The sequence below is a fragment of the Pogoniulus pusillus genome, chromosome 18 (genome assembly GCF_015220805.1).
Source record: "Pogoniulus pusillus isolate bPogPus1 chromosome 18, bPogPus1.pri, whole genome shotgun sequence".
Lineage (NCBI taxonomy): Eukaryota > Metazoa > Chordata > Aves > Piciformes > Lybiidae > Pogoniulus > Pogoniulus pusillus.
The window spans coordinates 21,983,355-22,000,156 of NC_087281.1; the positions used below are offsets into that span (position 1 = coordinate 21,983,355).

A 16,802-nucleotide genomic window follows, 5' to 3' on the forward strand; every position below is an offset into this window, starting at 1 on the left:
ATGCAAACTTGTTATCCACCGGGACCCCCAGGTCCCTCTCCACAGGGCTGCTCTCCAGCAGATCATCTCCCAGCCTGTACTGGTGGAGTTTGTTTTTCCTCCCCAGATGCAGGACTCTGCACTTGTCCTTGTTGAGCTTCATCTGGTTCCTCTGTGCCCAGCTCTCAGTTTGCCCAGGTCTCTCTGGATGGCAGCACAGCCTGCAGCTGTCTCAGCCAAGCCTCCCAGCTTGGTGTCAGCAGCAAACTTGCTGAGCAGACTCTGTCTGTGCCCTCATCAATGTTACTGATGAAGATGCTGAACAGGACTGGCCCCAGCGCTGATCCCTGGGGGACACCACTGGTCACAGCTCTCCAGCTGGACCTGGCACCATTGATCACCACCCTCTGAACTCTATCTTGCAACCAGTTCCCAACCCACCTCACTGTCTGCTCTTCCATCCCACACTTCCTCAGCTTGCTCACTAAATTGTCATGGGAGACAGTGTCAAAGGCCTTGCTAAGGTCACGGTAGACTACATCCACTGGTTTCCCTGAATCTACCCATTCAGTTGTGGCATCATAGAATGCTATCAGGTTAGTTAAACATTACTTCCCCTTGGTAAATCCATGCTGACTACTCCTGATAACCACCTTCTCTTCCAAGTGCCTTGAGATGCCCTACAGCAGGAGCTGCTCCATCATTTTTCCAGGGATGGAGTTCTTTAAACATAAACCCACCCCATTTCCCTAGACATTTTGCATAGGTACAGAAATATTTTTGACACTTTTCTTTTTAATAAGAAGAAAAGGTATTATGTCATGGAGGTGCAAAGGAGGTACTAGCATCCAGTCAATACTAGCAGCCTTCTGCAGCAGGGATTTCAATATTCTGGTGAGTCACACCATCTCCCTTTATAGTTGATGAAATGGAGTGGAATTCTGACATGGGATTTGGGCCTGGCAGTATGGGACTTGGTTTAGCTGTATAGACATTCAAAGGCAGGTTTGAGAACATGTAGGCAGAGGCCTCTCTGGGTTATCTGTAAATAGCAGTGGTTAAGGCTCTGAAAATGTTTATGGAGTGATGATGGAAAAAAGCCTGAGGAAAACCTTTCAGGGACTACAATGGGAGGATACATCTCCACTCCTCTTTCCTGTATGTTAATCATTCTTTAGGTAGTTTGGGATGTGTTTTCCTAACCTTTTGCTTTTTCTAGCCAAAAACTGAATATTTAATTCCTCTATTCCTGGGAATAATCCATACTCACAAATTACTCCAAACTTCCTCAGTGATAATGTTGTCCATTTAAATATTTTATGTTTATTATGCTAATAAACTACAAGTGCAATCAGTAATCACATACACTAAGCACACAAAATGTAATGCTCCAGACAAAGCAAAATTCCTGAAGATAATATAAAAAATATAAATTTGGTATTAGCTTTCTATTTTAGTAAAAATTACCTCCCTTTGTTACCTTGATTTAGCAACAAATTCCTTGGGGGGAAAAAAAAACATATAAAGAAACATATAAAACCACATCCAGTAGTCTGTGCAGTGTCTCATAGTGCAAGGAGAGTAGATCATAGAATCAACCAGGTTGGAAGAGACCTCCAAGATCATCCAGTCCAACCTAGCACCTAGCCCTAGCCAGTCAACCAGACGATGGCACTAAGTGCCTCATCCAGGCTTTGCTTCAACACCTCCAGGGATGGTGACTCCACCACCTCCCTGGGCAGCCCATTCCAATGCCAATCACTCTCTCTGACAACAACTTCCTCCTAACATCCAGCCTAGACTTCCCCCAGCACAACTTGAGACTGTGTCCCCTTGTTCTCTTGCTGGTTGCCTGGCAGAAGAGACCAACCCCACCTGGCTACAACCTCCCTTCAGGTAGTTGTAGACAGCAATGAGGTCCCCTCTGTGCCTCCTCACTAGAATGAAAGTCTTTGGCAGGGATCTCTGAAGATGACAAGAGTATATTGGGTTTTGTAATGCTTGCAATAGATCTGATGCTATGGAAGCAGATACAAACTTCCCTTGACTTGTGGAAAAAAATACCCAGTGTGGTGCTAGAAAGGTTGTGAAAGCTTGGTAATTTTCTACTAATCCCACCTTTGAGATTTCACTGCTACAAATCCATCCTCATGAAGTCATGTGTTGTATGTGAATCCTAGAGTTGTGCAGAGCAAGTATCCAAGTGAGTAATTTGCCTCAACGGGCTCATCAGATGACTTTTTTGAAACAGGGCTTTCTAGAATCTCCCTGCCCAGTCCCTTCAGTTTTATCCAGCTACTTGAGTCATGAGTTAACTCTAACAAAAGGAGGGAGGGTTAGTGTGGATCTGTGGAGGCAATATATTCAGAGAATTCCAGTTACTGATAAGTAACCTAGTTTTCTCCTTCATAAATTTGCCTCCCCAGATCCCCACCCCTGAAGATTAACCAGCAGTAGCAATCCACATCGAGAGGACGGCTGAGGAGTGCTTAATTGTAAAGGTACTGTGAAACAGTTCTCCTGGCATGATCTAGCCTCAGCATCAAGAAAATAATGATGGTAAAGGTATGTAGCTAGCTTTGTTTAGCCATGCTACAAATCAGCAAAAGATAAACACCAGCAAAGCCATGTTGGAACACTGACATAATTCTTGTCGGCTATCTGTTAATATTCTCCAGTCACTGTTTTTTATCTGTGAATCAGAGGACAGAAAACTAAAAGTATTTCAGCAGGCTGTGCATCTCTAGAATATGTTTTCAGAAATTTTTCAGCTCCAATGTCTTTACAGTACAATTTCCAGGTGTCCATATGTAAAACAATAACTTGGAGGAAAATCAGTATCCCAGTTTTGTTCCCCAAGGATCAGTGCTGGGCCCAGTCCTGTTCAACATCTTTATTGAGGATCTGGACCAGGAGATTGAGTCCAGCATCAGTAAGTTTGCAGATGACACCCAGCTAGGAGCAGGTGTGGAGCTGTTGGAAGGTAGGAGAGCCCTGCAGAGGGACCTGGCCAGGCTGCATGGGTGGGCAGAGGCCAAGGGAGGAGATTTAACACAACGACCACAAGCAGTGCTACAGGCTGGGGACAGAGTGGCTGAGAGCAGCCAGGCAGAAAGGGACCTGGGGGTACTGGTAGAGAGTAGGCTGAAGATGAGGCAGCAGTGTGCCCAGGTGGCCAAGAGAGTCAATGGCATCCTGGCCTGCATCAGGAACAGTGTGGCCAGTAGGACAAGGGAGGTTATTCTGCCCCTGTACTCAGCACTGGTCAGGCCACACCTTGAGTGCTGTGTCCAGTTCTGGGCCCCTCAATTCAAGAGAGAAGTTGAGGTGCTGGAAGGTGTCCAGAGAAGAGCAACAAAGCTGGTGAGGGGCCTGGAACACAAACCCTATGAAGAGAGGCTGAGGGAGCTGGGGGTGTTTGGCCTGGAGAAGAGGAGGCTCAGGGCAGACCTCATTGCTGTCTACAACTACCTGAAGGGAGGCTGTAGCCAGATGAGGTTGGTCTCTTCTCCCAGGCAAGCAGCAACAGAACAAGGGGACACAGTCTCAAGTTGTGCCAGGGGAGGTCTAGGCTGGATGTTAGGAGGAAGTTGTTGTCAGAGAGAGTGATTGGCATTGGAATGGGCTGCCCAGGGAGGTGGTGGAGTCAGCGTCCCTGGAGGTGTTGAAGCAAAGCCTGGCTGAGGCACTTAGTGCCATGGTCTGGTTGACTGGCTAGGGCTGGGTGCTAGGTTGGACCCCCAGGTCCCTTTCTTCCTGGCTGCTCTCCAGCCACTCTGTCCCCAGAATTTTTTTTTATTATCATTATACTCTGTCAGGGAGCAATAATGTACAAACCTCCTAGTGTAAAAACGTATGAATTGAAAGCATTCTCATTGCTTTAACCTGCTTCAAGGGAAATATTTTTCTTTGTGTTACACATACATCACTTCTGTACCAGAGAGGAGTATCAGTTTCTCTGCACCACACTGTTTTTAATTAGTGGCTGTGTGTCAGAAAGGTCTGCTATTTTTGATAGAGCAGCCTGAACTCTATCCTTCAAACACTTCTGAGACTGCATGAAGATCTTTGTGTGTTTGTTTCCCTCTGTATAAACAAAGAGCCCGAGATAAAGATTACCATTGCTGTGCAAATATTAGGTCTGACTGACAGTAACTGCTTAAATCCCGTGGCATTGGTATTCTGCTGACAAAAGACAACCTCTATAGACTGTGAAAGGATTGGCCATTTCTTTTTCTGTATGATGAATGACCAAAGATTGCAGCCTTTTCTCTTCAGACACCAAACTGGCATAAAAGTGGAGAGGTGGGAGCTGTGAACTTGATGATCTTCATCCTAAACTGACAACTGTTGTTTGGGCTAAATGAGGCTTTTATGTTCTATTGGTTTTTTATGCCCAAATTCCACCACAGAAGTGGGCAATGAATTTGCCAGTTCTCCCTGAGGTTTCAATCTTACTTTGAGTGTTAGCCTGATAAAAGAGATCAGCAAGCACTTCTTTTAGCCACATCCAGTTAAGTCTGCATTTCTTTTTATATCTACTTGATAAGAACAGAAGAGCATGTATTTAATTAAAGCAAAGTTCCTTCACTGCTATGACTTCAGGATGTTCCCATGTTAGAGACTTGGTGATTGTCTTTAGATTTTTGGGCAGCAGAAGCAGTGTATGGAACTGAGTAAGTCAATGTACTGATCTCCTCTTTGCACAAACTCCAAATATTCATATCCCTAAAGGAAAGTCATCTTTAGAGCTCAAATGAGGAGGACCCCTTCAGCTGCCTGTATAGCAAACACTTTGTAGTAGTGTGGCTGCTTCAGCTGAAGATTAGCCATCCTTTAAATATCACTCTGAAAGTCTGTCCTTTGGGTCTGACTTTGGCTGTTGTAATAATGTAGGGGTTTTTTTCCTCTGTGTTTTATATCTCCAGTGTGACAAAAAAAAATAGATAATTAATAATTTCCCATTTCCTCTCACCTCTGCAGCCAAAAAAATGAACTTTGTATTCCAGAGTCTGCTAAGAGTGGGCTTTCTGGCACTTTGTACAAGCCAAACAATGAGAAACTGATGATTTTCAAAGCAAGTAAATTCCAATGACAGTTATTGATCCAGACAGGCTGGATGGGTGGGCAGAGGCCAATGGGTTGGGATTGAACAAGGCCAAGTGCAGGGTTCTGCACTTTGGCCACAACAACCCCAAGCAGCACTACAGGCTGGGGACAGAGTGGCTGAGAGCAGCCAGGAAGAAAGGGACCTGGGGGTACTGGTAGAGAGTAGGCTGAAGATGAGGCAGCAGTGTGCCCAGGTGGCCAAGAGAGCCAATGGCATCCTGGCCTGGATCAGGAACAGTGTGGCCAGTAGGACAAGTGAGGTTATTCTGCTCCTGTACTCAGCACTGGTCAGGCCACACCTTGAGTGCTGTGTCCAGTTCTGGGCCCCTCAATTCAAGAGAGATGTTGAGGTGCTGGAAGGTGTCCAGAGAAGGGCAACAAAGCTGGTGAGGGGCCTGGAACACAAACCCTGTGAGGAGAGGCTGAGGGAGCTGGGGGTGTTTAGCCTGCAGAAGAGGAGGCTCAGGGGGGACCTCATTGCTGTCTACAACTACCTGAAGGGAGGTTGTAGCCAGGTGGGGGTTGGTCTCTTCTGCCAGACAAGCAGCAACAGAACAAGGGGACACAGTCTCAAGCTGTGCCAGGGGAAGTCTAGGCTGGATGTTAGGAGGAAGTTGTTGGCAGAGAGAGTGATTGGCATTGGAATGGGCTGCCCAGGGAGGTGGTGGAGTCACCATCCCTGGAGGTGTTCAAGCAAAGCCTGGATGAGGCACTTAGTGCCATGGTCTAGTTGACTGGCTAGGGCTGGGTGCTAGGTTGGCCTGGCTGATCTTGGAGGTCTCTTCCAACCTGGTTGGTTCTATGATTGAAGAAATTGAGATGCCAGCAGTCCAGTGTCTCCCATACCTCCCTTCAAGACAGATCTTCAGCATCATCAAGCCTAGGTCACATCTTGGTGTATTACAGTTCTATTTTTCCATAAGTAGAGGGACCACAAAGATGATCTGTGAACAGAAATGTATTGAACTCATGTAATGGGTTGAAAGTGTGTGTTATTTTAAATGTTTTAGTGAAGGCCTGCAGAGTCCTTTGGCTGTGCATCCATCATAAAATCATACTGGTTTAAAGTACTGGGTAATGTGCCTCAAGGTCTTGGCTGGAACTGAAGACATCCTATAGTGTCTGCTAACATGGTTCAGGTTATCACTGAAGAGTTATTCAGAATGCTTTAAAATCAGGACAGTCCAAAGGTAAGATTTAGCAGCATTTAAAAAGCTGATAAGTAAAAAGGAACAGAATATTTTGTCTTCTAAGGATGTGCTTGTCTGGTAAAATCAGTTTTCACGTTGGGGTAATCTGCATTTGTCCTTTGCAGGGGAGGAGCTGTGCACTGGCCTTATTTCAGGCTGTTCCTTGGAGTGTTCCTTCGGCTTCCAGACTGATGTCCACAACTGTGAGATCTGCCAGTGCCGACCACGGCCCAAGAAGTGCAAACCCATTGTATGTGACAAGTACTGTCCCTTTGGATACTTGTACGTATTCTCCTTCTGAAAGCATATTTAACACAACTCCTCTGCTTGTGGGAAAGGTGCAAAATCCAGGCATGGGGACTGGGGTTTCCTTTGTGGGTAAAGCAGGGAGAAATGCAGCGAGCTGAAAATGACATTGTTTGATGTGAGATTAAAGTATTCTTCAAAATAGATTTTTGATCATCAGATTAATAAATAACATCTCCAAAACCAGTGACTGACCATAAAAGCAAAGTAGTGCTTACGTTGTTTGAAGAATATTTGATGAACAAAACAAAAAAGGCTGCTTAGAAGTAACATCTCTTGCATGTGGCTCTTGGAAATTCAGTTTGCATGATCTGCTGGGATGCTGCTCATTTTACAGCCTGTTTATTAACATTATTTTTTAATATTTCAAGGGAGTTCTGTGTTAATCTGACCGCAGAGTTGTTTTACTGAGACATTTCTGATAGTTACTTTACAAAGTTCGTGAAGAACAATATTGTCTCTTATTAAACTTTTGGTAAATGGGTTCTAAACTTCTGCTGTTGCTGGAGCTGATTCCCCACAAAAGAAAATATTTGCTTTATGTATTCATTTGTGGAGCAGGTGACAAAACCAGGGCAACTCTTTTGTCACAGAGAAATTTCTTACTAATCGATCTGATGGGTGCTATATATATTTTACCAATGCTTTTGCTTCTTTAATGGGTCCATGTCATGTTACTGCCTGGTTTTCATAGTACTTTAATTTCTACCTCTTATCAGAGAATCTTCAGATAATGTTCATATGAATCATAGAATCAACCACGTTGGAAGAGACCTCCAAGATCATCCAGGCCAACCTAGCACCCAGCCCTAGCCAGTCAACCAGACCATGGCACTAAGTGCCTCATCCAGGCTTTGCTTGAACACCTCCAGGGACAGTGCCTCCACCACCTCCCTGGGCAGCCCATTCCAATGCCAATCACTCTCTCTGCCAACAACTTCCTCCTAACATCCAGCCTAGACTTCCCCCAGCACAGCTTGAGACTGTGTCCCCTTGTTCTGTTGCTGGTTGCCTGGGAGAAGAGACCAACCCCCACCTGGCTACAACCTCCCTTCAAGTAGTTGTAGACAGCAATGAGGTCAGCCCTGAGCCTCCTCCAGGCTAAACACCCCCAGCTCCCTCAGCCTCTCCTCATAGGGGTTGTTCCAGGCCCCTCACCTGCTTTGGTGCCCTTCTCTGGACACCTTCCAGCACCTCAACGTCTCTCTTGAAGAGCCCAGAAGGGAGAGTGATTGGCATTGGAATGGGCTGCCCAAGGAGGTGGTGGAGGCACCGTCCCGGGGGGTGTTCAAGCAAAGCCTGGATGAGGCACTTAGTGCCATGGTCTGGTTGACTGGCTAGGGCTGGGTGCTAGGTTGGACTGGCTGATCTTGGAGGTCTCTTCCAACATGGTTGCTTCTATGATTCTACAATTAGAATCCAAGAATGGAGCTTAGTATACTTTACTCCTTACTAGGTTGTCTGTGTTGAGTGCAGTCTTCCTGAACTATAGAGTCTTTTAGTTGTGTGTGATCTGTGAGTGTCATCCTGCTGATACCTGTGCTTAGGCACTCTAAGTGATTCTTGTTAATATTTGGTGGTATGTCTCAATAGTAATCCAGCTGATTGTGAGGAGAAATCTAAAGGGGTCTCTTCCATGTTCTGCTATTGTGGACACACTTTTGAAGCTTGCAATAATGCTGTCTGCTACCAAGAAACAGTCCTGTTTTCTGCATGGAAATCAAGGAGCAAAGAGAAAAAAAGATAGATGGGTTTAAGTTTTTTTAAAAAGAAATTGATCAAATAATTCTTTTTTCCAGAAATGTTTTCCTGAAACTGAGAACTGATGTCTTGGTTTCTGAAGGGGTAGGAAAAGGCCAAAAGCTGCAGGAGCACTTTTAACACAAAGATGCTTAGACCTCAGATGAAAGTAATTTTCAGTGTCGATCATGTGTCAAGGATAATCTGTTAAAGGATACACATTTCAGGCACAAATCCCAGTTATTTTCTAAACTATTGGAAGAAGCAGCCAGTGTCTAAGAAATTGTGTGTTACTGTAATTTAAGAGTAGGATAAAAGTGGAAAAACAGTAGTTGATGATATCGAAGAGGAGAATAATGAGACAGGCTTACATTCCTAGATTCACTAGGCTTAGTTTGTGAGCCTGAGTGGGACCTGAAATTACAGTGCAGTAAGCTTCAGAATGGAAATCATCTCTTCAGACCTTCAAAAATTGAAAGCATCTTGAATTTAGTGAAAAGGAAGAAAAATGGCATACAGATTCAAGTTAAAGTGCATAAGTATTGAACCTTACAAACCTCAGAGTGACCTCATTGCTGTCTACAACTACCTGAAGGGAGGATGTAGCCAGGTGGGGGTTGGTCTCTTCTCCCAGGCAACCAGCAACAGAAAAAGGGGACACAGTCTCAAGTTGTGCTGGGGGAAGTCTAGGCTGGATGTCTCACTTGCCAGAGAGAGAGTGCTTGGCATTGGAATGGGCTGCCCAGGGAGGTGGTGGAGTCACTGTCCCTGGAGGTGTTCAAGCAAAGCCTGGATGAGGCACTTACTGCCATGGTCTAGTTGACTGCCTAGGGCTGGGTGCTAGATTGGACTGGATGATCTTGGAGGTCTCTTCCAACCTGCTTGATTCTGTGTTCTAAGTGTGTTCTTTTGATGTCCTAAATGTGATAAAATGACACCTTGATCAGTATCAGATCTGGAACGTTTAGTTCCCAGGTACTCAATCCAAGGCATGCTGCCTGCCCTATTGTACCATATCCTACTCAAAGGAGATGAGGGAGGCTGGTGAAAACATTGCACAGATGAGGACTGCTCTACAGGCTACCACTGAATCATGCAGCTCATCTTCAGATAGAAAGCATCAGCTCTTACATATGACTCATTTGGCATATTGACCTGAGGAGAAAAATTACAGATTTCTGTGTGCTTTCTGTACTTACATATTCTGAAGCACAGTTTCTTTCTTTCTGCTTTTTTCTTACTAAAGTCTGCATTAAAAGGTTTTATTAGAAAATCTGTGACCTATGTAGCAAAGGCATTTTAGAAATAACAACAAATATTTTATAGGCAAAGTATGGTAGCAGGGAGTAAGAGAAAGGTGATTTAAAAGTAAGTTGATATCAAATTCTATCCTTAAATGTAGAGTGTCATTTAATTACACATGATGCTTGGCTTGTATTTTTAAGTGATCAGTGCTTCCTAACTGCTAACACAACTGCAATTAAAAACAAATGGAAATGAGCACCCTAAGCTTGTCAGTGTCTACCAAATAGACTGCATCAGTTTAACCCAGTCTGCTATAAATGAGATTCACTCACAGTGGAGACTGAGTGAAAAAATCAAAACCAAAAACTGTTATGGTTGGATTGAGCAGCAGAACCATAGAATCAGGTTGGAAGAGACCTTCAAGGTCATCCAGTCCAACCTATCCTCCAGCTCTAAGGGCTACAGGTGCACAGCACAACTGCAACCCTCACCACCTCTCCTCCTGGGTGGGACGAGGAGAAAGAGGATTCAGGAAGCAGATGAGATAACAGAAAACCCTTGTGAGTTAAGTGTGCTGGTTCGAGGCTAATTGGAATATTTTAAGGGCTGTGAAAAGAAGGTGGTGTCTGTATTACCCATTCATTCTGCTGAGACATAAAAAACTATGGATACAAAGATAAGGCAGCCTCTGCCTGGCTGTTGCCCTGTTAACTCTTCTGCCTGAACCTGCACATTTCCAACTAATCATTCTGCTTCTAACACCCCTTGCTGACCTTTCCAGCTCACCCTGCAAGGATTCTGAGATAAGGGAAAGGATGGAAAGAAGGTGAAGGAGTGGTTGGAAGCCCCTCCTGGGCACTCTGGCTGCTGGGAGGGGTTTCAGTTTTCTGTATTACTTATAACTGGTATATTACTGTATATAGTTGTAAATATCTGTAGTATATTGTTTATATCTGCTTGTAAATTGTGCTAAGCTGTAAATACAAAGCTTCATTCCTTAACTTTCAGCTGGCTGAGTTAGTCTGAATTAATAGGGAGGCAGGAAACTCCAAAACCACAACAATAAGGAAACTGTCACTGTATGTCTGCTCCCTTTTATGTGAGTTACTTGTGTTCCCCATGCTAGTTTTCAAATAAGCTCTGTATTTAATTGTTTCACATCTTCAAAAGTCTGTCTGTAGCAGGAGAGGAAATTTACTGTACTTCAGCTTCCCTTGGAGATAAAAAATTAGCAGTACCTTGTGTTATAAAAACGTAGTAATTGTAACAGCCTCCTACTTAGCCCTCCAATTTCTTCTCATTTTTAGAAGCTTCTCTTTCTACTTTGCATCTGAAAAAGAAAAGAGTATCAGTAGTAGTCAAAGCATCTCTGTCTGTATTATTCACCATGGTTTGAAAGTATCACATGTAGAGATTTTGTCAGTCAAGTGGAGGGAGCACATGCCAGGGATGGAGACCTGTACACAGACCTACTCAACCTAATTTTCTTTATCACTTCTTTAGGGGATGCTTTTTTCTGTAAAGCTTCTGACATGTTGATATTTGAAGTGACCTGCTGACCTTTCACAAATTATTTTGGTCATCTAGGAAGAACAAGCACGGCTGTGAAATCTGTCGCTGTAAGAAATGCCCAGAACTGCCTTGTGGTAAAGTCTGTCCATTGGGCTTCCAGCAGAACAGTCATGGCTGTGTTATCTGCAAGTGTAGAGGTAGGTGCTAGTGCCATACCAACTCTTCATTACAACTTGGTATCAAAGCAGTTGCAAGCTAAAGTAAAAGTAAAGGAATACTGCACAGAAGATGTAAGAATTTAAGTACAGGAACTGGTGGTGGAGTCAGTTCAAATCTGCTCAAAGAAGTATGTTGTTTTGCAGGTGTTTATTACTATCTATGTTCATTTTAGCTTCCAACAGAACACCTCAGCTCCACTTTCATCTCCAAATACAAAGTCACAAAAATCAATTTGTTACAATTAACAAAAGTTAGATGAATCTCTTAATAACTAACTACTAACAATAACCTACTTGAGGATTGGTTTTGGGGTTTATTTTTAGTAGGAGCATTCATTTCAACTTCTTCACCACCAGTATTTTCTTTACAAACTCAAGTTTTGCATTTGTTAGATGCTATGTACACCACTTAAAATTCGAGTGGACACTTTTCAGGTGGTCTCAAGAGACAATGAGCAGAAAGAGTGCTTACCCAGGAAGAAGGACTGGGTATTCTTAAGCTAAACGCCTCATATATGCTACATCCCAAACTTGTAACCACCAAGTTCAAGGTGGAGATTGAGAGAAGATGTTCATAGGTTGCTTGCTTTAATTTTGTGCTGCTTTTAACATCTCTTCATGTGGTTTTCATTTGTGTTTTGTATTAGTCCAGATACTGGACTCATTTCCATGTGTTGCATTCAATAACTTTTTGTTCATACTCAGCCCATCTCTGAGCCTGACTACTCTTTCCTGCTTATTTTCTTCCATTCTCACTGCTGTGTTTTGATTTATAACTATAGGGAAGAAAGTTTTAAGTGTTTTCTGATTACTTTGTGTAATGACTCCATTCTTTTTTTAGCAGCTGTTTCTTTTGTAATTTTAAAACTATAAAATGCAAAATAAAGTATGAAAAGGTGGAATTGGAACAAAACTGTTAACATTTCCTGAAGTTTAGACTCAAAATTCCTAATTAAGAGGAAAGGATCAGTCAAGTCCATGCCCATTAGTTAGCTCCAGTTCTAAATTGCTTCTGCCAGAAATAACTTATGTTAGGATTAATAGAAGTAGAACCATAGAAGTACAGGGCTGGAGTAGTCCTCTGTAAAACAGAGTCCATTTCTTTGACTTGCATAGAGAAGAAATGTATCTGGATAATCCTTGACAGATGTTTAAGATTTAATCTGTTAAGAATCTCCACTCTAAAAAAAAAACAAACAAACCAACCCCAAAACAAAACAGACCAAAAAAAAAAGCATAACTAACCAAACATAAAAACTTAACCCTCTCTTAAACAACGTTTTGCTGTGTTTACCAAAATGTAGTATTTTAAAACAGTTTTTCTAACATTTCAGTCTCCAGTTCTATAAACTGAATCACTTCTTGTCCTAAGCTCTCCTAAGCCCAGCAGACAAATGGAGCAGCTGAATACCATTCCCTTTAGAAGTCTCACAATATTTAACAGGTTGCATTTGACCCTCTTAAAAGTGTTGTGGGTTTTTTTTTTCCTAAGTCAAACCCAGATATTTTGGTTTCTCATCACAAGTAAACCACTGAATGTTGTAATTTAGCAGTAGCAAACCCCCCTAACCAGCAGAATAGTAGTACTGCACTTAAATTTGAGCATTTGGTTTCTTTTTTTTTTAAGTATTACCTCTTGTACTAATTTTAATTTAACCATCTCAGTTTGTGAAGTTAATTTTGAATAATTATCAACATGTTTGGTTTGTTTTCTCAACATTTTGGAGTATACTTTATAATATTACAGGAAAAATATTTTATTGCATCAGATACTTTGTTTACTAAGGAATAGGAAGCTTTTGTGTGTCAATAATCATTTTTAATACATGACAGTGTTGCCATGTTATTAATTCAAACAGGATTTAATATATATGCTCTGATACTAAAGTATAGAAGTGTAGTAACTGAATGTTATATTTTTCATTGTATTTCTGTTTCTGCAGTAGGCCAAAATCTGTTTTAAGAAGTATTTTATCTTATGCTATGGCTTTTCTTCTTAATTCACTAACTTAGTTTCTGTGTGTTGGGTTCTTACTCTGCTAACATGCATCAAACTAACTCTGTACCATCTGCTGAGCGATCTGACACAGCTGAAGAAGTGATAACTTTAACATGTTAAAAATCAACATAAAAACTCCTTACTGAAATTACCTATAAATGTTAGCACTTTGCATGTGGCATCCTTTTTTAAACAGAAAATGAAATAAGCAACTTGATAGAAACAAACTTATTCATAGGTATCAGCAAAACATGGTTGATGTACTACTGAGAACAAACCAATCCCAGATCTTTCATTATCATCATCATGATGTGGGTTCAGATTCACTCTGCAGATTGACAAGGAATATATTAAGGATGAATCCTGCAGCACTAAATAACCCCTTAAGATACAAATGAGACTTCATCCACCCTAGACCAACTGCTTGTGTTTTCTGGCAGAGCAGCTGTCCAAGCTGCTGTATTCTCATCTCAGTTAAAGCTAACAGTGAGGAATAAAATTATCAGAGCAGTTATCTTCCAGACATCTCATTTATCTTAGTAATGTAAACAAATAACTTCTTGGAGATAAGTGTTTTGTTAAATATTTCTAGCATCTAGCATGAGCCCATTAGAACTTGGTTAGAATTTTTCATCATTCATGATACAAAATCACTTTTAGCTCTTGTAAATGCTGTTGTATTAAAATTGCTATCAGATGCTCCTATTGTAAATTAACAAATACACTAATTTTTTAAAGATTTTATCTTAAATATGCTTCATGCTTTCTGTTCTTTCCTTCCATTGCATTTCTTGTTCTGTCCTTCCATTGCATTTCTTGTTCTGTCCTTCCATTGCATTTCTTGTTCTGTCCTTCCATTGCATTTCTTGTTCTGTCCTTCCATTGCATTTCTTGTTCTGTCCTTCCATTGCATTTCTTGTTCTGTCCTTCCATTGCATTTCTTGTTCTGTCCTTCCATTGCATTTCTTGTTCTGTCCTTCCATTGCATTTCTTGTTCTGTCCTTCCATTGCATTTCTTGTTCTGTCCTTCCATTGCATTTCTTGTTCTGTCCTTCCATTGCATTTCTTGTTCTGTCCTTCCATTGCATTTCTTGTTCTGTCCTTCCATTGCATTTCTTGTTCTGTCCTTCCATTGCATTTCTTGTTCTGTCCTTCCATTGCATTTCTTGTTCTGTCCTTCCATTGCATTTCTTGTTCTGTCCTTCCATTGCATTTCTTGTTCTGTCCTTCCATTGCATTTCTTGTTCTGTCCTTCCATTGCATTTCTTGTCTTTTTTTTAAATGCATTTCTGTATGATTAAAAACAGTATAGGTGCATCAGAAAGAAGTGATGATGCTTTCCAAGGAAAAGATGTGCTGCTGCATACTGCTATCCTATATTATACCCTTTAATTATTTCATGTGTACCATCACTTTTATTTCTACGTGATAGAATTAATCATCATTCAGCATTTTATCTGTGCTTTAAAAATGAAAGCAATCTGGGTATGAAATTGGGGTGGTTTTGTTCCCAAGCAATGCATACTTACCAGGACACTCTGTTTTCCTTTGGCAACCAGCAACAGAACAAGGGGACACAGTCTCAAGTAGCGCTGGGGGAAGTCTAGGCTGGATGTTAGGAGGAAGTTGTTGGCAGAGAGAGTGATTGGCATTGGAATGGGCTGCCCAGGAAGGTGGTGGAGTCACCATCCCTGGGGGTGTTGAAGCAAAGCCTGGATGAGGCACTTAGTGCCATGGTCTAGTTGACTGGCTGGGTGCTAGGTTGGACTGGATGAGCTTGGAGGTATCTTCCAACCTGGTTGACTGTATGATTCTATGATTCTTTTGCAGAGGCAACTGCTTCTCTTATGCCTCCTGTTAAAACAGGCTCTTGCCTGTCAATGGATGGGCGCCGACACGAGAATGAGGAGAGCTGGCACGATGGCTGCAGGGAATGCTACTGTCACAGTGGACGGGAAATGTGTGCCCTGATCACCTGCCCTGTTCCTAATTGTGGCAACCCCACTATATATCCAGGGCAGTGTTGCCCATCATGTCCAGGTAACATGCTTTCTTCTATATGCTTTGTTATTTAGGTTTCATTTCATGTGTTTTCTCTTTCCAAATATGTGAAAATAATCTCATGCATCATTCAGTAATAAATATATATATATAATATATGGATGTGTGGATATATAATAGAGATGTATAATATGACATGATCAGTGGCTTTAATTAAGATCTGGTGTGAAAAACAGGAGCTTAAATATTTAAAGATAGATATGTTTTGGGTCCAAACACATTAATCTTTAAACTAGAATATGATAGAATATAACAGAATAGACAATAGAATAGAATAATAGACATGTTTTGGGTCCAAGCACATGAATCTTTAAATTAGAATATAATAGAATAATAGATATGTTTTGGATCCAAGCACATTTATCTTTAAACTAGACTAGAATAGACAATAGAATAGAATAATAGACATGTTTTGGGTCCAACCACATTTATCTTTAAACTAGACTAGAATAGAATAGACAATAGAATAGAATAATAGACATGTTTTGGGTCCAACCACATTTATCTTTAAACTAGAATAGAATAGAATAGACAATAGAATAGAGTAATAGACATGTTTTGGGTCCAAGCACATTAATTTTTAAACTAGAGTAGAATAGAATAATAGATATGTTTTGGGTCCAAGCACATTTATCTTTAAACTAGAATAGAATAGACAATAGAATAGAATAATAGACATGTTTTGGGTCCAACCACATTTATCTTTACACTAGAATATAATAGAATAGAATAGACAATAGAATAGAATAATAGACATGTTTTGGGTCCAAGCACATGAATCTTTAAATTAGAATATAATAGAATAATAGATATGTTTTGGATCCAAGCACATGAATCTTTAAACTAGACTAGAATAGAATAGACAATAGAATAGAATAATAGACATGTTTTGGGTCCAACCACATTTATCTTTAAACTAGAATAGACAATAGAATAGAATAATAGACATGTTTTGGGTCCAACCACATTAATTTTTAAACTAGAGTAGAATAGAATAATAGATATGTTTTGGGTCCAAGCACATTTATCTTTAAACTAGAATAGAATAGACAATAGAATAGAATAATAGACATGTTTTGGGTCCAACCACATTTATCTTTAAACTAGAATATAATAGAATAGAATAGACAATAGAATAGAATAATAGACATGTTTTGGGTCCAACCACATTTATCTTTAAACTAGAATATAATAGAATAGAATAGACAATATAATAGAATAATAGATATGTTTTGGATCCAAGCACATGAATCTTTAAACTAGACTAGAATAGAATAGACAATTGAATAGAATAATAGACATGTTTTGGGTCCAACCACATTTATCTTTAAACTAGAATAGAATAGAATAGACAATAGAATAGAATAATAGACATGTTTTGGGTCCATGCAGATTAATTTTTAAACTAGAATATAATGGAAGAGAATAGAATGGACAATATAT

General features: G+C 40.9%; 1 protein-coding gene across 1 annotated transcript in view; it reads left to right on the forward strand.

Annotated features, from left to right (window-relative positions):
* Positions 1 to 16,802, forward strand: part of CRIM1 (cysteine rich transmembrane BMP regulator 1) — a 162,921-nt gene that overhangs the window by 128,736 nt on the left and 17,383 nt on the right. Inside the window, exons 9-11 of the mRNA XM_064158711.1 lie at positions 6,404 to 6,560; positions 11,157 to 11,278; positions 15,129 to 15,338. Coding sequence (XP_064014781.1) covers positions 6,404 to 6,560; positions 11,157 to 11,278; positions 15,129 to 15,338 — 489 coding nt within the window. The remainder of the gene's footprint in view (positions 1 to 6,403; positions 6,561 to 11,156; positions 11,279 to 15,128; positions 15,339 to 16,802) is intronic.